The sequence below is a fragment of the Melanostigma gelatinosum genome, assembly GCF_949748355.1.
Source record: "Melanostigma gelatinosum genome assembly, chromosome: 5".
Lineage (NCBI taxonomy): Eukaryota > Metazoa > Chordata > Actinopteri > Perciformes > Zoarcidae > Melanostigma > Melanostigma gelatinosum.
In genome coordinates, this window is record NC_136638.1 from 5,712,375 (window position 1) to 5,737,168 (window position 24,794).

The window sequence follows — 24,794 nt, forward strand, 5'->3', positions numbered from 1 at the left end:
GCTATCCCCAATTAAGGGAGAAACCAATTTGGTTAGTGCTGAATGCACATGCAGTGCAGTGGAACACATGTCAAAATATCAGAAACAACTAGAAAAGGCATTACCTGAAATGGAATGGCAAAGCCCTTAGAGGTTACTGACCGATACAAATCTATAAGTTCATGAGAAGCTGTGAACGTACAGTAAAATAAGAATATAAATGGAAGAAAGAAAGAAAGACAGGAACAATGACAGACAGAGAGAAGGAAAGGGAAAGGGAAAATACAAAACTCAATGAGATTGTATTTTTAAAGTTGTCAGCGCTCCAGAAGCCTGCCATATGCTCTTGTTACGGTCTGGGAGCTTTTATTTTGAAACTCCAGCCTACTCCAGAGACCCCCAGTTACAAGTCCTGTTACAAGGTGGACACTCTTAAACTGCGTTCTAAATCGCATACTTTTGCTTTTTACTTTCAGTACATACTGCAGCTGCCCTCACAAAGTATGCACTGTTGAGCCCTGAACTGCCTTAAACCTGCATTCTCTCTAATGACCACCAGGGGGCGACTCCTCTGGTTGTATAGAAGTCTATGAGAAAATGACTCTACTTCTCTCTTGATTTATTCCCTCAGTAAACATTGTAAACATGAGTTTATGGTCTCAATCTCTAGTTTCAAGTCTTCTTCAACACAGCATGATGTTCATTGAGTACATGATGGTCTATTTAGAGCACACGTGTCAAAGTCAAGGCCCGCGGGCCGAATATGGCCTGCCACGTCATTTTATGTGGCCCGCGAATCCGCCAGCAAAAATATATATATATATATATACATATATATATATTTTTATTCTTTTTTTTGGAAAAATAATTAAAAGTTAGACTTGAAAATAAAAATATCCCCATGGTTGAAATTATGAGACACAAAGTTGAAATTATGAGATAGAAAGTTGAAATTATGAGATAGCATGTTGTCTGTGTACCGACATTAAAACTATCACAACAGGTGGACAGGAGAGGCAACAGCCCGAAAAGAGGTTTTCCAACGATTGAAAAAGATCGACAAATAATCCCAAAATGTCCACGAAGAGAAAAATTTATGCAAAGGGAAGAAAATGTAATGAAAGATGGGAAAGCGAATACATGTTTGTGCTTGAAGGAGAACAACGGGTCTGTCTTCTGTGTTATGAGGCGTGTCGGTGATGAAGGATACAATTCACGTCGGCATTTTGACACCAAACACGGAGCTAAATTTAGCCTCCAAGAAAAACATCAAACTGTCCAAGAATTAAAAGGCAGACTGCAATCACAGAAGAATATATTTACACAGCTACAGCCCAGTGCATGCTGAAGGTATGTGAGCAGAGCTCCGACCAGATACAGATTTTTAGTATGCTCAGAGTATTCTCATCACCAGATTATCCTCATCACCAGAGTATCCTCATCACCAGAGTATCTTCATCAACATAGTATCCTCATCAACAGAGTATCTTCATCAACATAGTATCCTCATCAACAGAGTATCCTCATCACCAGAGTATCTTCATCACCAGATTATCCTCATCACCAGATTATCCTCATCACCAGAGTATCCTCACCACCAGAGTATCCTCTTCACCAGAGTATCCTCATCACCAGTGTATCTTCATCACCAGAGTATCCTCATCACCAGATTATCCTCATCACCATATTATCCTCATCACCAGAGTAACCTCATCACCAGAGTGTCTTTATCACCAGATTATCGTCATCACCAGAGTATCCTCATCACCAGAGTATCTTCATCAACAGGGTATCTTCATCACCGGATTATCCTCATCACCAGATTATCCTCATCACCAGAGTATCCTCATCACCAGAGTATCTTCATCAACAGATTATCCTCATCACCAGATTATCCTCATCACCAGAGTAACCTCATCACCAGAGTATCTTCATCAACAGAGTATCCTCATCAACAGAGTATCCTCATCAACAGAGTATGCTCATCACCAGAGTATCTTCATCACCAGATTATCGTCAACCCAGAGTATCTTCATCAACAGGGTATCCTCAACACCAGAGTATCTTCAACACCAGATTATCCCCATCACCAGAGTATCATCATCACTAGAGTATCCTCATCACCTGAGTATCCTCATCACCATATTATCCTCATCACCAGAGTATCCTCCTCACCAGAGTATCTTCATCACCAGAGTATCCTCCTCACCAGAGTATCTTCATCACCAGAGTATCTTCATCACAAGATGATTATCTTCATCACCAGATGACTATCTTCTTCACCAGATGATTATCCTCTTCACCAGATGATTATCCTCATCACCAGAGTATCCTCATCACCAGAGTATCTTCATCACCAGAGTATCCCCATCACCAGAGTATCTTCATCACCAGAGTATCCTCATCAACAGGGTATCCTCATCACAAGAGTATCTTCATCAACAGAGTATCCTCATCAACAGGGTATCCTCATCACCAGAGTATCTTCATCACCAGATTATCCTCATCACCAGATTATCCTCATCACCAGAGTATCCTCATCACCAGAGTATCTTCATCAACAGAGTATCCTCATCACCAGAGTATCCTCATCACCAGAATATCTTTATCACCAGATTATCCTCATCACCAGAGTATCCTCATCACCAGAGTATCTTCATCAACAGAGTATCCTCATCACCAGAGTATCCTCATCACCAGAATACCTTTATCACCAGATTATCCTCATCACCAGAGTATCCTCATCACCAGAGTATCTTCATCACCAGAGTATCCTCATCACCAGATGATTATCCTCTCCACCAGAGTATCCTCATCACCAGAGTATGCTCATCACCAGAGTATCTTCATCACCAGAGTATCTTCATCACCAGAGTATCTTCTTCACCAGATTATCCTCTTCACCAGATAATTATCCTCTTCACCAGATTATTATCCTCTTCACCACAGTTTCCTCATCACAAGAGTAGCCTCATCACCAGAGTATCCTCATCACCAGAATATCTTTATCACCAGATTATCGTCATCACCAGAGTATCTTCATCACAAGAGTATCTTCATCAACAGAGTATCCTCATCAACAGGGTATCCTCGTCACCAGAGTATCTTCATCACCAGATTATCCTCATCAACAGGGTATCCTCATCACCAGAGTATCTTCATCACCAGAATATCTTTATCACCAGAGTATCCTCATCACCAGAGTATCTTCATCACCAGAATATCTTTATCACCAGATTATCCTCATCACCAGAGTATCTTCATCAACAGAGTATCCTCATCACCAGAGTATCCTCATCACCAGAATATCTTTATCACCAGATTATCCTCATCACCAGAGTATCCTCATCAATAGAGTATCCTCATCACCAGAGTATCCTCATCACCAGAGTATCCTCATCACCAGAGTATCTTCATCACCAGAGTATCCTCATCACCAGATGATTATCCTCTCCACCAGAGTATCCTCATCACCAGAGTATGCTCATCACCAGAGTATCTTCATCATCAGAGTATCTTCATCACCAGAGTATCTTCTTCACCAGATTATCCTCTTCACCAGATAATTATCCTCTTCACCAGATTATTATCCTCTTCACCAGATGTGTATCCTCTTCACCACAGTTTCCTCATCACCAGAGTGCCCTCATCACCAGAGTATCTTCATCACCAGAGTATACTCATCACCATATTATCCTCATCAACAGAGTATCTTCATCACCAGATTATCCTCATCACCAGAGTATCCTCATCACCACTGTATCCTCATCACCAGAGTATCCTCATCACCAGATTATCCTCATCACCAGAGTAACCTCATCACCAGAGTATCTTCATCAACAGAGTAACCTCATCACCAGAGTATCTTCATCAACAGAGTATCCTCATCAACAGAGTATCCTCATCACCAGAGTATCTTTATCACCAGATTATCCTCATCACCAGAGTATCCTCATCACCACTGTATCCTCATCACCAGAGTATCCTCATCACCAGATTATCCTCATCACCAGAGTAACCTCATCACCAGAGTATCCTCATCAACAGGGTATCCTCATCACCAGAGTATCTTCAACACCAGATTATCCTCATCACCAGAGTAACCTCATCACCAGAGTATCCTCATCACCAGAGTATCCTCATCACCAGATTATCCTCATCACCAGAGTAACCTCATCACCAGAGTATCCTCATCAACAGAGTATCCTCATCACCAGAGTATCCTCATCAACAGAGTATCCTCATCACCAGAGTATCTTTATCACCAGATTATCCTCATCACCAGAGTATCCTCATCACCACTGTATCCTCATCACCAGAGTATCCTCATCACCAGATTATCCTCATCACCAGAGTAACCTCATCACCAGAGTATCCTCATCAACAGGGTATCCCCATCACCAGAGTATCATCAACACTAGAGTATCCTCATCACCTGAGTATCTTCATCACCAGAGTATCCTCATCACCAGATGATTATCCTCTTCACCAGATGATTGTCCTCTTCACCAGATGATTATCCTCATCACCAGAGTATCCTCATCACCAGAGTATCTTCATCACCTAGAGCAGAGCTCTTCAACAGGGGGTCCGTTCTTTTATTTTATCCCCCCCCCAAACATGAATATGTCCATTATTTTAATAGTTCAGTATTGTATGCAAGACAACAGGTGTGTTTATGCATGGCAGTGGCACTAATAGGCCATCACTAATTTTTCGTTTCCACATTTGTTTAAAATAAAAACGTCAATTTGAGTAGCTTGTATGCATGATTATCATGCAATTGACAGACAATGTTGATATTGGCATTGGTATCAGCTGACAAGGTATGTTTATAAATGGCAGTGTCACGGCCACCCTGCTCACTGTACCTTGCACATGTTTAAAATAAAAACATGAATATATGAACGTGTGTATTATTTGAATAGCTTAGTATTGAATGCACAATAAAGAGGTATGTTTATACATGGCACGAGGCCCAGTTTAATATAAAACTATTTCATACAATATATATAGTCGGGGGTCCCTGCTCCATCTCTCTATCAGTTTGGGGGTCCTTGGCCTGAAAAACATTGAAGACCCCTGACTTAGTGGGTAGAAAGTCTGACCTTTCACTTGATAGCCTTCTCTGACCAAGGTAATAGAAAACTACAATCCCCTCCATAGAAATCCCTGAGGATGGAAGATTTAGAAATATGTTTGATAACTAGTTTTCCTAACATGTATTCACACTGTAGTCTTGTTTGTACAGCCAGAATGATAACAGGCAGCTTTGAATAGAACATTTCACTGAAAAAGTACAGCGTGTCATCGTTAGGAAATCTAAATAACACCAACAAGGTGAATCCTTTGTCACAATGACATGCAGTGGGTTCAGCAGACGACTGTGTTTCAGAAGGTGACTGGATTCAAGGCTTCCGTATTCTGAAATAAAGATGTGGGAAAGAATAAACAGGCACACCGCTTATCATATTTATTGTCTCTCATCTCAAAGCAGGAGGGGTACAGTACACGATGCATCAAACACAGTGCACAGAATAAAAACTAAGTATGCAAGAAATGATATGGTCAAGGGGAGTACAAACTCTTAAATATATATGCATCTGTATAATATTTGATGTCTTTAGAATTTACAATTTATAAGAACAGAACTGTCCTGTGTGTCGAATGGCTTGAAAACTCCATATTGCAGAGCTGAGTAACTTTAACAAGCTCATCCACAATCAACTGACAGGAGTTATGAACTGTTGGCTGAATCTATAAACGTTTGGCAAATATCACTCAACACTCCCTCACATCCTTACCTCCTCATCATAACCATCATGTACAAATCCTTGCTGCACATGTGCAGTTCGGAACCTCTGGTGAAGAGCGGGCCCATCTGTTAGCAGGTTAAATGAATTGCTTCGCCTTCTCCCCCCCCCACCGTTTTCTTTCGATGAGGATCGTTTGAGGCTACAGCAAAGAACTAATCAATAACAAATATTCAAAGCAACCTCCATGTTCTTTCTGTGAACCGATACTTGACTCCAGCCACCGACTACCTCCTCTAACTCTGGCCTTCCTTCCCCTGCAGACTGAATTTACTGAACACCTGTGGCTAATGGTAGCTAATGTTAGCAAGCTTGAGATAGCTATTTCACTGACTTTATGTGTCTTTTTTTTACTTGTGCTATGATTGTGCCGTTTGTTTTGTAGTCACAGTTCAGCCAAAGTTGCATCGTCGTGCTTTAACACATCATTGCAGACGTTGTGCCTCAAATCCAAGCTGCGTTGTGTTAGCGTTTTATCTGCATCGCGCTTCATCCCACCAATCAGGATAAAAAACAGAGTTGGGCCAATTTAAGTATGTAACTGATGGAATATAGATGGGTAATGGTATGTTTCACATGAACAAAATGACAGTTTAACAGGGCTGGTGGTGGATGGAGAGACAATGGACAGCCACAGAGAGAGTGACACATGAGGACAAACAGCTGTAGAATGCTGGAAGACGTTAGCAAGAGCAAGACAATATGGAGAGGGAATGAAAGAGACGTGTTGACAAGAAGAGATGTGAGTCACTGCGGGTCTGAAACAGAATCTATCATTGTCTTAACCGGGTGGAAGGTGTAGGCGGAAGTGCGCTGATCTCTCTGTCTCGTTAGTGCATCTTTGGGACATAACTGACTTCCATGTTGTTTCTTACAGCAGAATGAAGAACGAAGCAGAGGAACCATGAACGGAGAGCCAGCACATTCAGAGTATGGGCTTTAAAGTGAAACAATGTAGAGAACATCGACTTACCAATCAAACAATGTAACCTTTGTTCTCAGCTTAAACTCAACAGTATAAGGGCAGCAACCCGTTTTTCTAAATTCATATATCACACGTTACAAGACTGAATTCATAAATTTGCCAAATTACACCTCATCTGATGGTAGCTATATAACTGCATGACATTTACATTGCTGCTTTAGAAAGCAGGGAGATGAATCAGACTGTGACGACATTGGCACACATTCGGACTTTGTGATGAAAAAGTGAAATCAAAAGGCTGATTAATGAATGGACTAGTTTGTGCTAACATATACTGTTGACCACCAGATATCTGTGTTGGATAGTGGAGTGCAGCACATACAGGCTCGCTACTGTACATTGTCCGTGTAAATGTAAGCTGGAGCTGAACACAAGGTGGAACCCTGTGGTAGTTTAGTCTCCATGGCCATGGTCTTGGGTCAGGAACCTGGCCAAACCTGTCTGTGCTGAGCTGACCCCGAGCTAGCACAGTGTCTGATGTCATTCACAAGATATCTGAACGCATTTATGTGAAGATTTTAAAATAACAATTTCAACACTTGTGTCTTCAGTGATGTTATTTTTATCACATTCAACTGCAGTTGCTATCAGCTTCCAGCATCCCAAAAATGTTTGAAATCAATGTTTTTGGAATAATATCTTTTGCAATTTGACATGTCTTGAATTACGGTGTTTGAAATACAGTTGTGTCACATTTTACACACAGATAAGCAACTGCAAATAAAGAGAGAAAGTATTTTGTAGCTGCTAGCCAAACCTCTCTCCTATCTTAGCCATGTCAGCTAGCATGTAAGCTAATGTTTAGCCCCCGTTAGCGATCAAGTTTAGGTGTGCTAGCCTGCTAACATTAGCTTGCCCTCCTGTATGTCCATGCACTGTAGCCATGCTAATGGTCTATCCGCTCTGGTTTCTCACTTTCCCACCATTAAACCAACACTGTGTGAAATTTGGTAACAACTTAGCAATGAGACAGCCATCGCCAGAAAGTTCATTTTCCAGTTTGAAATATGCTCACAGAACCAGCTGCAATATTTCTATCAAGTCCGTAGAAACAAACTCAAAGTATCACTGAATATAAAACATTTGGCACAAACATTCAAGAGTAAATATGAGATATGAGGATAATGTGAGATAAAACATAACGAAGATGAACAACATCTGATGGATGAAAGAGTATAATGAACACGGATCGGAAATGGACAAGTTGCAAATTCACATTTGAAGGTAAAACCTATTATTTCTTCACTGCAGCCCTCTCTAATGCATACATGTAAGATATTAAATCTATGAACACCAGCAACATTAAATTGCATATATTTTTGTTGTGATGTAGCGAGACCCATCGTGGTGTCTGATGTGTTGGTCTAGTTGGCATCTTTTGTACAGTGTATAATAATATATACATTGAACTTTCAAAACCAGTCAGTTGTGATTAGTTACACGGTTGGATTCAAGGGAGCAAACACATCAAAGCCTTTATCTTTGGTCCTCTTGCTTTGACGCTCTTTGTGTAACAGAAACTGTACAACGGCCCAGATCATTGCATCTCATCACATCTACAATAAACTACAAAGTGTGGGAGTCCCATGATGGGTAGTGTGAGAAATACTGATCCAAAGCATTTATATCTTCAATACTGACTACAGAATGGCATGAAATGTTTCCACTTTAACAACAAAAAAATAATAAACTAAAAAGAAGTAATTTCAAAGAAGGGTATGTTACAGAGAACATGTACAATGTGGCCAGTGTGCAAAGAGCCAGACAGAAATTCATATGATACATGACCTGATCTTCAAGTTCCCCGTCAACAGCTCATGTTCATGTTCACAACCTCTTTTGTTCTTTTCATAGGTCGTACAAACAACACGTTAGGACCTCTGTTCTGGGATGGATGGAGTTTCACATTCATAAGCCTGATCATAATTCTGTACACATTCATATCAAATATTTAGAAAACAGTGCATCTTACAAGAATATAGACATCCAAAGCTGTACAAGAATAATTCTAAGCCTGTTGGGGTGGAGCGGAGTTATATCTCTACTTATGATGGAACGATACAAAATAAAATGGCATGGTCCAGATGTGTGGAGGAGAGAATTATCAAACAGTTTTAAGATTATGTTGCAGAAACACCTACTCAAATCATTTTAATGCAAAGTGTGCAATGCAGCAAGTATCCCAAGATATCATTTAGGCCCAACTGCCAACTGACGTCAGGCTCGACACGGAGAAATATGGACTTCCAGGCGATAACAAGGGATGACATCATGAACAGCCTAAAGCTATTGAACGCTGTCTAAACGACAGTGATTCAAGACATTTTGCCTTATTATAAGGCTCACGTGGATGGTATAGTGAGTTAAACATAACCTCAGTCAAGAAAAAAGGGAACTCTCCTCTCAATAATATAACATTTGATAGTGCATATCATAACACTGCCTAATAATAGGATATGGAAATCAACAGAATAGGGATTCAGTACAGTAACTGACTAATGTGTTTGGGTCCTTGGTGTCTGCTTGTAGCAGTGAAGAAGAGAACACTCCTGAAGGCCTTCATGAATAACACTGCTGAGGTATTGCAGACACGGTGGTTCATGGATATGGATTAAAGAATCATTAGGAGAGAAATGGCAAGCAGTTATGATGATACATGGAATGACATGGATAGTTTGACCTACTTGGTCCACATTTAGGTCCCGACCCAGATGATGTCCATGGAGCGAATGAAGGACTGCACTCTATTTGAACACGGTTTGCTTACATGAAGACAAACCAGACACACAGCTGGACAGCTCTGGTCTGTACTGGGAGAACAAGACTTCATCCTATGATTCAGTGGACCCAGTAACACACCACAGCCAGGCCTTGTTAAAGCTAATATGAGTGAAGAACTGACATAAATAGCTGAGCGACTGATTTCCTTCAGAGAAAAGAACAAAAGAGGGTCAACTGAAGTGGGAGCGATGTGAGCTGACTGTGGAACAAACTGAACTGTGGACTCCAGTGCTCACAGATGAGTAGGAGGGACGGGATCTTGAGTCCAGATGTTCACTGGTGTTCATTAGAAGTCAACACGCAATCAACTCAATCGCTTTTTGCTTCCAGGTCGATCTGGATGAAACGGGACACGGTGGGAGTCTTTACTTCTGTCAAGCTGGTGCTGGTTCTGCATCCTGAATCCTGCTGAGAAAGACTCCAGGGGTAACTATGGAGATCAGGCATGAGAACATTCCTCTGTGTGCTCTTCACATTATGGATGGCGACACTGCTAAATGTACCTATTAACGCTTGCGGGGATGGCTGAGGCGGCAGTGAACTTCAGGGTCCAGGTTTTGGTGTCGCTGCAGTATCCAAGGGTAAAGAGATGGATTCACGCTGGAGTTGTGATAAACTCATCTGTGCATCCAGGAATATTTTGTTGATCTTTGTTTGGGGTCCAGTATCCATGGAGATGAGCATCAGACGGTGCAAATATGAAGAAGGCATCGCCAGGAAAACCCCAGAATGATGAAGCCAGACACCACCGGTTGATCCCAGAGTAACAGGTCCAGTCGTTACCAATTGAACAGTGAGTTCTGTCCCAGAGTCATGAAGTAAATCTGACTGCTGCCTCCTGCCTGCACGGAGGCAAAGAAGACCTGGAACCGGAGAGAGACATGGTTTAGGAACTATGTTACATGTTTTTTAGAAATACAGCTGTGCATTTAAGCAGATATTTCAAGGCAAATCTTAAAAGACTTGAACTCCTACCTTGTCATTCCTTTCACACAGAAACTTGAGTTTCTGGGCCTTTTTGTGCATGAAAACTCCCTCCAGGTTCCCTGTGTTGGCCGACCTCAGCTCGATGGCCTTTTCTCCCCAACCCATCACCTGGTTAGACTGAAGGTAGGCTGGAGACACACACACACACACACAGAATCACTACCATCGTATTTTTAGCCCACCGTGTCCCAAATCCGTCGTCACAGAATCTGGTTCAGGGTAGGTTCTCAGTGCTCGGGGGAGCTGCTGATCTAGAATCAGTAAGTCACAACGATGAGTGACACTTACCGACCGACGCAGGCATCTCCCCCCACTGCAGTACCGTGTCCTTGGTGATGCGGCCGTAGGTGTCGATGTAGACGCCCTCATCGTCATAGCAAACCAGCACCTCTGTTCCAGCGCTGTTTGGCAGAATGATGATGGCGTGGGGGCGAATGGAACCCTGGATCTACAAAACAAACGCACACAATCAGCACTATTTTAAACTCCCCCCCCCCCCCCCAAGAAAAGGTAATAAAGAACCCAAACAGTTAAATGTGTTTCAATGTTTGGACACTTCTTCGTACATAAAGCTTCTCTCTACTATTCATAATACACTAACTTGTATGCAGCAGCATTCTGCCAACTGTCTTCGAGTTGTCATCATAAGTCTATTTTGTTACTCACATGTTATCTGACAAGCAGAAGCAAAGAGGATTCAATTCTTAGGTCATAATCATAACAGCCTTTTAAAGCTAAGAAACAATAACACAGAAAATAATCAAAATAACAGAAAGTGTAGAGATACTATCAGGAATATCAGACAAACCCTCGTTATTAATGACACTGGTGGCTGTTCAGTGAATTGCAGCATCGTGTTGTTCACACTCGCACTCCATCGGCCCACACAGTGACGCAGTGTTACATTAAAGTAAAACATCATATTTTTGGCAAAATAGTTCATCAGCTAACATTATGAAGCAGCCAACTCAAGATCCATGCTGCATAGCCAAGTTACAGCTAGCTGGCTAACCTTAGCTTAGGTAACATTTAGCTAGTTGAGACATTTAGACCCTGCCTTCCATTGCTCTTGGCTAGTAGAAGTTATATACTTGAAGTCAAGCTAAGGTTAGCCAGCTAGCTGTAACTTAGCTGTACACACACACACACACTATAGCGGAGCTGAAGAGCCACAAGACACTCTAAACATCTCTCGGAGAACGTCTTTGTTTTTAAGTGACGATATAATCCGTTCACACATTGGCAATACAAAGCGATACATTTACATTTTTCATAACTTTAAGTGAAGAAATAGAGAAAGGTTCAGAGAGGGACTCATTGGATTTTCCTGAAATGCAATGACGTACACTTTTCTGAGTAGAAAGAAAGAGAGTGATATGTGGTTCTTCTGAACAAAGATGAGATTTAATAAGAACTAAAATGAAGTTTGTCACTGAAGTCCAAAGGTCACTTGTATATGAATCTCAATGACATCCTGCAGGAGGTGACTGAAACTCTCATACTGCTAGTTTATTATGAGGAAATACATGACAGTACAATCGTTCAACAAGTCTTTTGCATTAAGGTATTGCAGCACTCATCTGAGATTTCATTCAGCAACCACAATAAAACATGTCTCTAACCAGTTCACAAACATATCTCTAACCAGCTCACAAACATGTCTCTAACCAGCTCACAAACATGTCTCTAACCAGTTCACAAACATGTCTCTAACCAGCTCACAAACATGTCTCTAACCAGCTCACAAACATGTCTCTAACCAGTTCACAAACATGTCTCTAACCAGCTCACAAACATGTCTCTAACCAGCTCACAAACATGTCTCTAACCAGCTCACAAACATGTCTCTAACCAGCTCACAAACATGTCTCTAACCAGTTCACAAACATATCTCTAACCAGCTCACAAACATGTCTCTAACCAGCTCACAAACATGTCTCTAACCAGCTCACAAACATGTCTCTAACCAGTTCACAAACATGTCTCTAACCAGCTCACAAACATGTCTCTAACCAGCTCACAAACATGTCTCTAACCAGTTCACAAACATGTCTCTAACCAGCTCACAAACATGTCTCTAACCAGCTCACAAACATGTCTCTAACCAGCTCACAAACATGTCTCTAACCAGCTCACAAACATGTCTCTAACCAGCTCACAAACATGTCTCTAACCAGTTCACAAACATGTCTCTAACCAGCTCACAAACATGTCTCTAACCAGTTCACAAACATGTCTCTAACCAGTTCACAAACATGTCTCTAACCAGCTCACAAACATGTCTCTAACCAGCTCACAAACATGTCTCTAACCAGCTCACAAACATGTCTCTAACCAGCTCACAAACATGTCTCTAACCAGTTCACAAACATGTCTCTAACCAGTTCACAAACATGTCTCTAACCAGCTCACAAACATGTCTCTAACCAGCTCACAAACATGTCTCTAACCAGCTCACAAACATGTCTCTAACCAGCTCACAAACATGTCTCTAACCAGCTCACAAACATGTCTCTAACCAGTTCACAAACATGTCTCTAACCAGCTCACAAACATGTCTCTAACCAGCTCACAAACATGTCTCTAACCAGCTCACAAACATGTCTCTAACCAGCTCACAAACATGTCTCTAACCAGCTCACAAACATGTCTCTAACCAGTTCACAAACATGTCTCTAACCAGCTCACAAACATGTCTCTAACCAGCTCACAAACATGTATCTAACCAGCTCACAAACATGTCTCTAACCAGCTCACAAACATGTCTCTAACCAGTTCACAAACATGTCTCTAACCAGTTCACAAACATGTCTCTAACCAGCTCACAAACATGTCTCTAACCAGTTCACAAACATGTCTCTAACCAGTTCACAAACATGTCTCTAACCAGCTCACAAACATGTCTCTAACCAGCTCACAAACATGTCTCTAACCAGCTCACAAACATGTCTCTAACCAGCTCACAAACATGTCTCTAACCAGCTCACAAACATGTCTCTAACCAGCTCACAAACATGTCTCTAACCAGCTCACAAACATGTCTCTAACCAGCTCACAAACATGTCTCTAACCAGCTCACAAACATGTCTCTAACCAGCTCACAAACATGTCTCTAACCAGTTCACAAACATGTCTCTAACCAGTTCACAAACATGTCTCTAACCAGCTCACAAACATGTCTCTAACCAGCTCACAAACATGTCTCTAACCAGCTCACAAACATGTCTCTAACCAGCTCACAAACATGTCTCTAACCAGCTCACAAACATGTCTCTAAACAGCTCACAAACATGTCTCTAACCAGCTCACAAACATGTCTCTAACCAGCTCACAAACATGTCTCTAACCAGTTCACAAACATGTCTCTAACCAGCTCACAAACATGTCTCTAACCAGCTCACAAACATGTCTCTAACCAGCTCACAAACATGTCTCTAACCAGCTCACAAACATGTCTCTAACCAGTTCACAAACATGTCTCTAACCAGCTCACAAACATGTATCTAACCAGCTCACAAACATGTCTCTAACCAGCTCACAAACATGTCTCTAACCAGCTCACAAACATGTCTCTAACCAGCTCACAAACATGTCTCTAACCAGCTCACAAACATGTCTCTAACCAGTTCACAAACATGTCTCTAACCAGTTCACAAACATGTCTCTAACCAGTTCACAAACATGTCTCTAACCAGCTCACAAACATGTCTCTAACCAGCTCACAAACATGTCTCTAACCAGCTCACAAACATGTCTCTAACCAGCTCACAAACATGTCTCTAACCAGCTCACAAACATGTCTCTAACCAGCTCACAAACATGTCTCTAACCAGCTCACAAACATGTCTCTAACCAGCTCACAAACATGTATCTAACCAGCTCACAAACATGTCTCTAACCAGCTCACAAACATGTCTCTAACCAGCTCACAAACATGTCTCAGGCAGTGTTTGGTTATGTTCCATGAAGTGGATGAACAGGGTTGAAGTGAGCGTGTTTCATACTGTACCAGAGTGTGAGCCATCACAATCCTGAGCATCAGAACAGGCATCCACAGAGGCAGCGCGATCTTAATCCTTTGCCTTGGAACCAGCATTGTTGCATAGCTCGCAGGCGACCGTGGAAGATGTGTGTGTGTGTGTTTCTTCAAGTGGGTGAGTGTTGCATTTTGTTTTTGAGTAGGTGAATTGCTTTTAGCAGCGATTAGGAAGTAGAAATCAGAGTTGTGAGTGAATACCGTACTGTTGATGTAGTAGGTGTGTGTGTGCATGTGTGTGTGTGGAAAGATGCGCGCATAAGAAGAGAAAGTGTGTGTCTCAGAGTACGGCTATACAGCTACGAAGAAGGTGTGTCCTCAAGAGTGCTCACATAAAGTGAACGATGAGGATGTCTGGGTGTAAGTGGGTGGGCTTAAAAGCACTCGGAGAGAGTGTGTGTGTGTGTGTGTGTGTGTGTGTAAGAAAGAGTGTTGAAAGCTGGGATGTATATGTAAGAGAGAAATGGAAAAAGGGAGGCTGAAGAGCTGAAATGATATTGCAAACAGCAGCAGTATAAGGCACTGGTGTAGAAGGGGGCGGTGTGCACACTGGCTTAATATACCAGAGAAGAGGTGAGAGGAAAAAAACTAAAAGAAAAACAGGTCAGGACACACTCAGTTAATGACGGCGAGAGAAGGAGGACAGGAGGGATGTATTTTTGTCTTTTCATATGTAAGTCTCTCTGCCTCACCATGCTCCAACTCCCTGTGCGAATAGAAAGTAGCCCACGTTAAGAGTGTCTGGGGTGTGTGTGTGTGTGTGTGTGGATGAGAACATGAATGAGAGACAGAGAAGGCTATGAAACCCTTCCACAGCACAAACATGTTGGAGAGGCAAGGAGCACATGTAGAAGAAATCTCCTCCATCCAAGTTAATAGTAAGGAGTATTTTGAAGAATGTGGATGTAATTCCCCCCAAAAAACGCCATCACTTTCAGTCTAGTCAGTCACACAAAGTCATCAGGATGACCTCTGTGTCTTGAACTATGGCTAAGATCCAAAATGAGAAAATTCCTTCATTGCCACATTTTCATAAAATGAAAGTTGAGGCAAATCTTTAAATAACCCATAAACCATAGAAACCAGAGGAACCCTGCTCGCTGCTGCAGCCGCCCACTCAACACCATGTGTGTGCACAGCACCATGTGGTACAGCTCCTTCCTGTTCATACTGTCGGAGAAAACAGGCTCAAGAAAAGAGTTTCAAAATGTCAGTTTAAATACTTCTAGTTCTTTAGAAAAAAAACCCACATTGAATCAGATGTGTCAGAATGTGACTCACCAGAGGCTACAGCTACATGCACATGCCCACAAACAGCTGACAGAAGACCTGCTCCATCTCTAATTGTACAGGCAGTGGGCGATTTGTTCAGATTTAAAAGGCACAGATTCATTTTGCACAAATCTCTTTTTGGAGGTGGAGATGGATTCACAGACTCCCATAAGTCATTGTAACTCAGGGAAGTTTAAATCGAAGAGAAACATTTCACACATATTACCAACAGGAAATGCTTGCCATGTTTAGCCACAAAGTATTCACGAACTTGCTTACTATTTGTGAGTAATGGAGAGACTAGAAAAGGAGAAGACGTATTGAGGAGAGAGAGAGAGAGAGAGAGAGAGAGAGAGAGAGAGAGGATCAAAATGAGGAGAAAAACGAGCACTGGCCGACAGAGTGGGAGGAAAAGAGGAGGAGACTGAACGAGAGAAGTGTTTGACAGCTATAGGATGAGTGGGAGGAGGAGAGAGGGAAACAGGAGAGCAATGAGCATCGAGAGAGTGGGAGGAAGAGGGGGAGGAAAAGTGCATCCTGGGAGACTGAGTGGAGTGAGGCGATACGGTTGAACAGAGAGATCCCGGCCGATGATGGAAAGACAAAGTAACAGTGAGGTATAACAGAGAGAATACCATCTATAATATAGATGGTGAGGTTGTACATGATATAGATTCTATATCATGTACAACCTCAGAGGTCTCCATACGCTATGATCGATAAATATCTAATGTCACAGTATCCACTAGTTATTGTCTATGTCGGCTTTTCTACGGAGGCCCAGGTGAGAAAAAAGAAAATCCTGTGATCCATTTAATTATGTTATTATGGTGTTTAAGATTAAAAAACGAAAATGTTTTGCTTAGATAATCTTTATGTATTCCTTATTTTTGTGTCATGAGCGCGGGGCTCGAGGAAAGTTCGACAGCTTGTCTCATCGTCCCAACCAATCGTTTTAATGCACGGGCGTATCGTGGCTCAAGCCTGATTGGCCGCAACAGGGCTCTCCGTGTGACAAGACGTAACATTTGTATACTCCGACACAACCTGCCACAAGAGAAAGACACTTTCTCCAGCAGCTGTATCTCTATGAGAGGCGACTGAGGCTCGTAAAGATGAGGAGGATCTCTCCATCTCTTTTCCTCTGTGTGTGTGTGTGTGTGTGTGTGTGTAAGCGTGCATAGGCGGGTGTTACGGGTGAGAGAATAATACAGATGGCCTACAGTGAGCCGGCCTGTATGTTGTGGAGACACAACCACTGTTACCAACCTCACTGTGATCTGCTAGGTGAGGAGTGCGCTGCAGGGATGAGGTATTGTAGAATAATACTGGTTCCCTCAAATAACAGCCAATGGGAGTCTTCCGATTATGGAATATTACAGTAAAAAGAGATCTGCTGCAATGATTTTGTTCAGCGAGATAATCTCCACCAATGAACACCACTTCTTAGATTTTTAAAGCGCGAGTGCAGTCATCTCTAACAACTGTGAGAGAGGATATACACAGCGAGGCTGTGAAGGCAGACCAGTCTGCTTGATGACGTGCAGATTCATTTAGCCACTTGTGAGCAACCGCCTTCTTAAGACGCGTCAAAGCGTCAAAATGTTTTTATATTGTAGATCTGTTATAATCTGTTCGGCTTGTGTTAACCTCAGACCTTATCTCAGACATCTAACGGAAAACCCATTCACACAACCCATTGACTTCAAGACGAGGTCACATGCAATCATTGAAGAGTTTCAGGACTCTCTCCTGACTACAGTGGAACCCCATGCCCTCTTTGAAGCGCCCAAAACCCCCAAAATGGTTTTCACGAAACCCCTAGTAGACTTCAACTCTACGTTTCTCTGTTTGAGAGTGAAACATAAAGTCACAAAGAAAGCTTTTATACATACAAACAGCCGTGAACACGTGTTCTTCAGACAGACATATTGAGCAGCCTCTCACGTGTGTGGGCAGGTAGAGGTCGTACGGCGTTCCAGAGTCCACATCGATGGCATGGAAACCAGACAAGGAGCCGTAGATGACCTTTAACCTCTGACCTTCCTCCACCGTCAGGTCAACAGACAGTGGTTTCTGAGGCAGGGACCTGAAGGACTGGGGTACACACACACACACACACACACACACACACACACACACACACACACACACACAAGTTAGTAAGGGTGGTCTGAGCACTTTGAGTAAACATTCCAATCATAACCTTGACTGGAACTGCTGCATTAATATGTAATCAACAAGTGGCTTTGACAATCTGAAGAGCAGTTGCATCACATCCTAGGACAGTGGAGCTCATACTTCCACGAGGTGGTGTATTCTGGGCCTCTTCTGAGGGGAGAGGGTTACACTACGGGGAAGAGCAAACCAGCTCAGGCCACCAAGGACAGACAGAAACGGGACACAGCTCTGCTGAGAGAGTGTGTGTGTGTCTCTCACAGCCAGGATGTGTCAGGTCTGTGTATGTGCACGTGTCTGGCTGTGGTAGTGACCCTATTACATGCTTTTATCAATGTTTTGTCCTAGATGTGCAAAGATGTGGCAAGGACAGAAAGGACAATGGAGGAGAGTATTGCCAACTTGTTGGTGGTGGTTTAACCTTTAATGAGGACACTAGCTGAGCAGGTTGGGGTTTGCATGTAACTCCACATGCTCGATTAGGATCCGTCCTCGAGGGACTGAATTCCATGTCAATCCATCTGGTATTTCAAATATTTCACTGGTGACCAAAGTGTTGGGCAGGACAGACCAACAGGTCCGCATCTCCATCCCTCATAAGCCCTGCAGCTGGTGTGACTAAAAGATCAAAAGATGTGAAACTCACACCGTGGTATTCACAGGAAACATTGTCTTTCCTCTATTCTGTCACACTGGCTACGTTTACATGCACACGATATTCAGCTTTCTGTCCATATTCTGAAAAACAATGAACCTACGAAGCTGTTTACATGGCTGCTGTTTCTCCTTCCGAGCAGACGTGGGCTTTTCTTTAGAGCGTGCATCACTATAAACAGAGACGCATATTCTGAATGCACTCTATACATGCTCCTCAAACCTGAATATCATCGGCATAACCCACATGTCTTCAACGGACAAATGCTGTATTCGGAATAAGGCCGAATTCTGAATATCTGCACACAAATATGCAGAGTATTGTCATATTTCGGAGCAATCGTGGAACATTAGCGTGCATGTTCACGTCGTAAGTGACATTTGATTGACACGTTACCGACCTTGAAAGCCATGAACTTGTGGTAGGGTTTGGGGGCCCAGGCGTACACCTCCACAGCATTCTTCAACGCTATCACCAGGAACTTTATCTTGTCGTAGCGCACTGAAGAAACCAGACGGAAGAAGAAGAAGTCGTTACCTGATCACCCTCACTCTGTACGTGTGGCTCTCATAGACGCCTAATAAAACAATACATGTGGTTCATGTATTTTCTAGTTTGCAGCTTGGAAAAGAAATCAAACTGTACCATTCAGTGTTCCCTTGGCAGTGTGTACTTACCCACTTTGTAGTGTACACAGCCCTCCAGGTCACCTACCGAGGTCCAGCCCTGTCTCTTCTCCACCTCTGGGTCGTTGCGGAGGATTTTATTCCTTAACCAGGACAGGTAGTACAGACGGAGCTTGTTCTTTTTACCTGCAGACACAGAGGGAGAGATAAGTGCTTCTAGAGCTACAGCTGTCATATAAAGGGCAGTATATGACCGCTGAGTACTGCGTGCATGCATTCATTGTGTGTCAGCGTTTTGAGGTACGAGTACCTGATATCGTGATCAGTACGTTGAGTCCTTCCAGCACGTCCAGCTGCTGAAACCTGCGTCTGCTGATGAGGGAGTAGACTTTCCCCTGACCGCTCCGATCCAGCAGCCACAGGCCGTTCTCTGTCCCCACCAGCAGATTCACACCTGCAGGACACAGCGGACACCGAGCTTATTGAAGCCCACAGCCAACCTGCAGTGTATGCATCCAGCGACTGTAATGCAACACATGGTATCAGGTAAAGGACTCTGTCCAGAAAACAATAACGTTTGTTTGCTTGGAAGAATAAATGAAAAGACACACAGTGAACAACACGACATGCCGTCCAAAACAACAAGCAAAATAAAACTACAAACCCCACAGGCCAGCACAGAGGACCTCAGTGTTGAACTTCTTCTTGTACTTGCGGATCTCCGGAGTGTCGCTCTGCGGTCGGATATTGGTTGGGTTCACGTTCACCACAGAGCCCTTCCTGTGGTTTTCCCTCTTGATTTGCTCACCTATACTGCCCACTGTGTGCAGACAAAACCACAACGTCAACAATGCATGGTGTGGTTACATGAGCACAGCGTAGCTCACCTGACTCTCTCATGTAAACTACTTGATCTTGAAAAAAAGGAAGAATTCATTGTATACAACAGTGCCTTTATTTACTCACAGATGAATATGTTCCTATGTGTGAGTGTGTGTAAACTGTGTGTGTGTGTAAATGTACTTGCCAGGGCTCTGAGGTGGCGATGACATGGGGATCAGTCTTGGATCGATGAACGACAGGAAGGACGAAGAGGAGGACGTGTTTTTACCGGTAGGACTGCTGACGGCCTGATGATCAAGAAAGAAAGAAAAACTCTTTATTCCACGCCTTCCTTTTTATTGTTTGGTTTTGGCTCCATACCCAATATCACAAAATCATTTTCACGGCTTAATGGCAACATCACCATGAACTCTTTATCTTATTCCACTCTAAACATCATTACAAGTCCCTCTGGGTTCTGAGAGTGGTACGTGTGCCACCACCTCCCTCTGCTGGACGAATGTAACTAAAGCAACGAGTCACATATTCCTCGAGGGAAGCACCCGAGGACAATGCTTTTTATACAGCCTGCTATTATCAAACTAGTATGTCATGGTAATATCACACTCACATGCAGCTCCTGGTGTGTGGGGGATCGAGGGGCTGTGGGCAACTGCGAGTAGCTGAGCTCGTGTGTTCGCTGCTGCTGGCCCAGTGCATTGTGGGTAGGACTGTTGGAGGAAGACGTTTTCTGCAGGAGGTCCGGTAGCAGGTAGGTGTCCTCTGAACCTTTCCGAGAGATCTGTAGGACACCGTTAGGGACAGAGTATGAAGAGAGGGGGTCTGTTGTCATCTCCCTCCAACAGTATGGATGTTGCACCCTCTAGCCGCGAGTAACGTGTGTGTGTGTGTGTGTGTGTGCGTGTGTGTGTGTGTGCGCAGGGCACCTGGTTGAGATTGTGGTGAGGTTGCAGCACGATGCCATCGGGTATTCCTCTGAAGTATCTCCCCTTTCCATTGGACAGGCCAGACCTTGAAAGGCACGGACAGGCGGAGATTATAGACCAGAGCCTGACTGCAGGTGGTGCATTAATTAGTTCAAGATCGATGGCAACGGAAACCAGGCTGATCAACTTCCTGGGATCATAACTGTAATATATTATTATACCCTCGTTATAAGCAGACATGATTCCACAGTAAAAACACAATCAGCTGTAATGGAACGTTTGCAGGAATGTGAAATGTAAACACATGACAGATTTGGCTTGATTTTCAAGGTTAAGATGCTCCATTAAATCCTGGATGAAGAGAGCGGACTTTAAGGTTGCATTTGAACGTGGGCAGTTTCTCAAGCTTGTGTTTTGGGTGTAGCTTAGCATCGGTAGCCCTGGTTCTCAGTAAGCATAGCGCCCTTTTACTCAAATTCTTTCACTGATTTATCATATTGGTTTCACAATTGGTACAAAGCATCTTGCAACAGGCCTCGTTTCAGAACGGAGAAACTAAGAATGACACAATTCATCGTCACAACCATTAGTCCCTGCCAATGTGGTTTTCAGTTCGTTGGATTCATAGGAAAGAGGGTGAAATGCATTTTGAACAATGTCTTAAGCACAATGCCACTGACGAAGATCTCACCTGTAGGGCTGGGCGGTATGACCAAAAATGCATATCACGGTATTTTGTAAGACTGGCGGTTTCACGGTATATCACGCTATTTTTTTCCCCACGTTAAAGCATTAATTAATAAACGCCGAGAAGAAACGGCCGGCCAGCGAGCGGTGAACAGCTGTTTGTGTGGCGTGTCTTCCGTCACTTCCTGTTTCCTTCACCTACATTCCCCTGGGTCCTAAACCCCTCCATGGAAAGAAACGGGATTAGACCGTAGGATTCATTTATATATATATATATATCATTTTATTTTATTATTTATGTGTCTGACCTAAATACCTTTTGTTGTTCAGTCTTTGTTACCCAGCATGCAGTTCGGCGGAGACATTTTATAAATGTACAATTATTCGTGCTACAAATTGTTTATCTGTCACAAACTGTTGCGTCGTGGTGTTTTGCCCTGTTAAAGAGCGTTTAGTTGTGTTAATTGTTGTTGTAAAGTTATGACCATGACTAGGGTTCCCTCTCAATACAGCTAAGAGAACTAGCTCCGATCGTAGCACCCCCAGCGGCGAACAATATATTTTGCTGCCTGTTGAAGAGCAACATAAGTTGTTTTCGACGGTATATGAAAAATTCATATCGTACGGGCTGTATACCGCCCAGCCCTACTCACCTGTTGCTCTCTTCGTCGTCACTGCTGCCGAGCTCGTCGCTGGATGAAGAGTATTCTGTGGCCTTGTTAAGCCGGCCCAGAGCCAACCGTACGCCCTGCGTGACGGAGGAGAGGAGTGAGGTCAGGTGAGTCAGACACTAAAACAATAGACTTCTGTTTCATGTGGTACGGATGAAGAGAATGACACTAAAGTACTCGGGAGAGGAACTTAATCTGAGGTCATTTCATGTCTAACGTAAAAGGGGAATTTTGTGTGTTTTGTGACAAAACCAATATCAACGTAGCTCAGCTGATTTTCTGATTGTGTTACTGTCTCCATGTAGTGTGGGGGCAGAACAGCTCAGTTTGGCCGTAGCCGTGAACATTTTCAGGCCAATGAATGATTTACTTGTGTATGTCCAGTGGTGGCGTTGTCTTGCGTCCTGCGGTGCTGCTGTCGACAGTGCTGCAGAAGAGGACTCTCTAGCTTGAAGTAGCCTGCGACACACATTAGTTCCATCACATTAGCAGCAGCTCAGCAGGGTGGTGTTACGCAAACCACTGAACTCCTACAAGACGAACATTAGTGGTGAGAGGTTTAATTACCACACAGAAATGAGGTCATTGTCAGAAACACGGCTGGCTCAGTGGCCCTCTGCATGGAACCACTACACAGGATGACTGTGTATCATGGGGCTGAGAAGGAAGTGTGCATTGGCTTTATGGAGCTTTTTCAGCATCCAGTCAAGTTGTCAACACTAGCACCACCAGTACTACTCGTGATCGGCTGTTTTCATGGTAATAAACAAAGGTATCATAATCAATCTGTATTGGGATACATCAGTGCTACAAATACCCTTTACACAACAGTATGGTTCAAAGAGGAGAGCAGCTGTTTTCACAGTCACATCAGGAGCAGATAAAAAGCTCTTTACTGTACGAGTCTCTGGGAGAATCTGTGATCTGTGGCTCCGAAAACAAAGAAAGGCCAAGGCCTGCAGCCAAACTGAGTGGGAGGCATCACAAGCTGTTTCCTCCCAACTCCACACAGAGGGGGAACTCAAAACCACTACCTCTCACAGCCACAACAAGAGCATCCGAGCTGCCATGCACAGAGAGCACAGAGAGGATGTGTTTCTCTCTAGACGCAGGTAGAGAGCTTTGAACTCACAGCTCTGTGTTGTGTGCTCGCGTTGCTTTACAGTACTGTCTCTGGTGGGCTTGGTGTGGCTGCCTGTCTGTGAGGACCGTGTTTTGTGTGTTGGCATGTGCGTGTCTGGGCTGCGTAGGAGCGCGCGCACACACACACACACACACGCACACACCCACACACACACACACACGCACATGCAGAATTAGTTCACCCCAGGGACACATCTGTGTGAAAACAAGAGCTGAGCTGAAATGAAACTGTGGCCGACCACAACGTTCATCATTACGTCATCACTTCAGTCTTTAATCACAGAAGAGCAAACCGTATATGCTGTGCGAAAAAGAGTCTGATGGAAATCGTTTTCTCTCCTGTGTCTATGACTTCTTTCATTCTCATATATTTGTTAAGGGTTTGCTTTAATACCCATTTGGGCCACCAGAGGCTGAGGTAAACTACTTCCTGGTGTTCTAAATAGGACTGGAAGCATTTTCTTCCAGGTGAGTTGTAATTTCTCCATGCACTCTAAACACAAGGTACATATATGTTGATGTGTTAGCAGGTTATTTAAAGAAGACAAATTAATGTGTTAGTGCTCTTTAGAACATGGGGTAGTGTACTTCAGCCTCTTGTAGCCAAAATAAGAATTGCAAGAAAAAACTAGTGCTGGGCAACGATTAAAATATTTAACCGCGATTAATCGCATGGATTTTTTGCGATTAATCGCATTGTTATGGCAAAGTTCAATAATGAATTATAAAGTAGTGTATTGTGCACTTTTATTTTAAAAGTACTGCTATATGAACAAAAGGGCAATAACATTTGGTTCACGAGATGCAGGTAGCATGTTTCATACTTAATGTGAATATAATTCATACTTTGTTGGCATCTTATTCTGAAAACCGGATGTTCGTCTGAAGAAACCGGATGTTGTCTCACGTTAATCTTTCCGCTAACTTTCAAAGTCCTTCGCTCGCTCCCAATCTGTGCCGTTTAAATGCGTTTACCATGAATGTCAGCATATAGGTGCACTAACATGACCGACTATAGGATGTTTGCTGGCTTTTATCCCACTGTTCTTGTCATCCTCTTGTTGTTATGTATATGAATTGTCTCTTGTCTTTCAATAAAAAAAAATTTAAAAAAGAAAATGATAAAAACGATAAAAAATGCGTTAACGCGCGATAAAATAATTGTCGCCATTAATTAATGAATGCATTAACGCGAAATTAACGCGTTAACTT

General features: G+C 43.0%; 1 protein-coding gene across 2 annotated transcripts in view; it reads right to left on the reverse strand.

Annotated features, from left to right (window-relative positions):
- Nucleotides 1–5,443: 5,443 nt before the first annotated feature.
- Nucleotides 5,444–24,794, reverse strand: part of LOC306777433 (mitogen-activated protein kinase kinase kinase kinase 4) — a 55,248-nt gene continuing 35,897 nt past the window's right edge. For both annotated transcript variants that reach the window (XM_079268536.1, XM_079268535.1), the window contains 13 exons: nucleotides 22,810–22,898; nucleotides 22,422–22,516; nucleotides 21,082–21,166; nucleotides 20,766–20,936; nucleotides 20,340–20,442; nucleotides 19,977–20,132; nucleotides 19,623–19,766; nucleotides 19,364–19,498; nucleotides 19,087–19,187; nucleotides 17,801–17,950; nucleotides 10,834–10,993; nucleotides 10,534–10,673; nucleotides 5,444–10,421 (listed from right to left, as the gene is read on the reverse strand). In XM_079268536.1, the coding sequence (XP_079124662.1) occupies nucleotides 10,338–10,421; nucleotides 10,534–10,673; nucleotides 10,834–10,993; nucleotides 17,801–17,950; nucleotides 19,087–19,187; nucleotides 19,364–19,498; nucleotides 19,623–19,766; nucleotides 19,977–20,132; nucleotides 20,340–20,442; nucleotides 20,766–20,936; nucleotides 21,082–21,166; nucleotides 22,422–22,516; nucleotides 22,810–22,898 (1,613 nt within the window). In that variant the 3' untranslated portion in view covers nucleotides 5,444–10,337. The remainder of the gene's footprint in view (nucleotides 10,422–10,533; nucleotides 10,674–10,833; nucleotides 10,994–17,800; nucleotides 17,951–19,086; nucleotides 19,188–19,363; nucleotides 19,499–19,622; nucleotides 19,767–19,976; nucleotides 20,133–20,339; nucleotides 20,443–20,765; nucleotides 20,937–21,081; nucleotides 21,167–22,421; nucleotides 22,517–22,809; nucleotides 22,899–24,794) is intronic.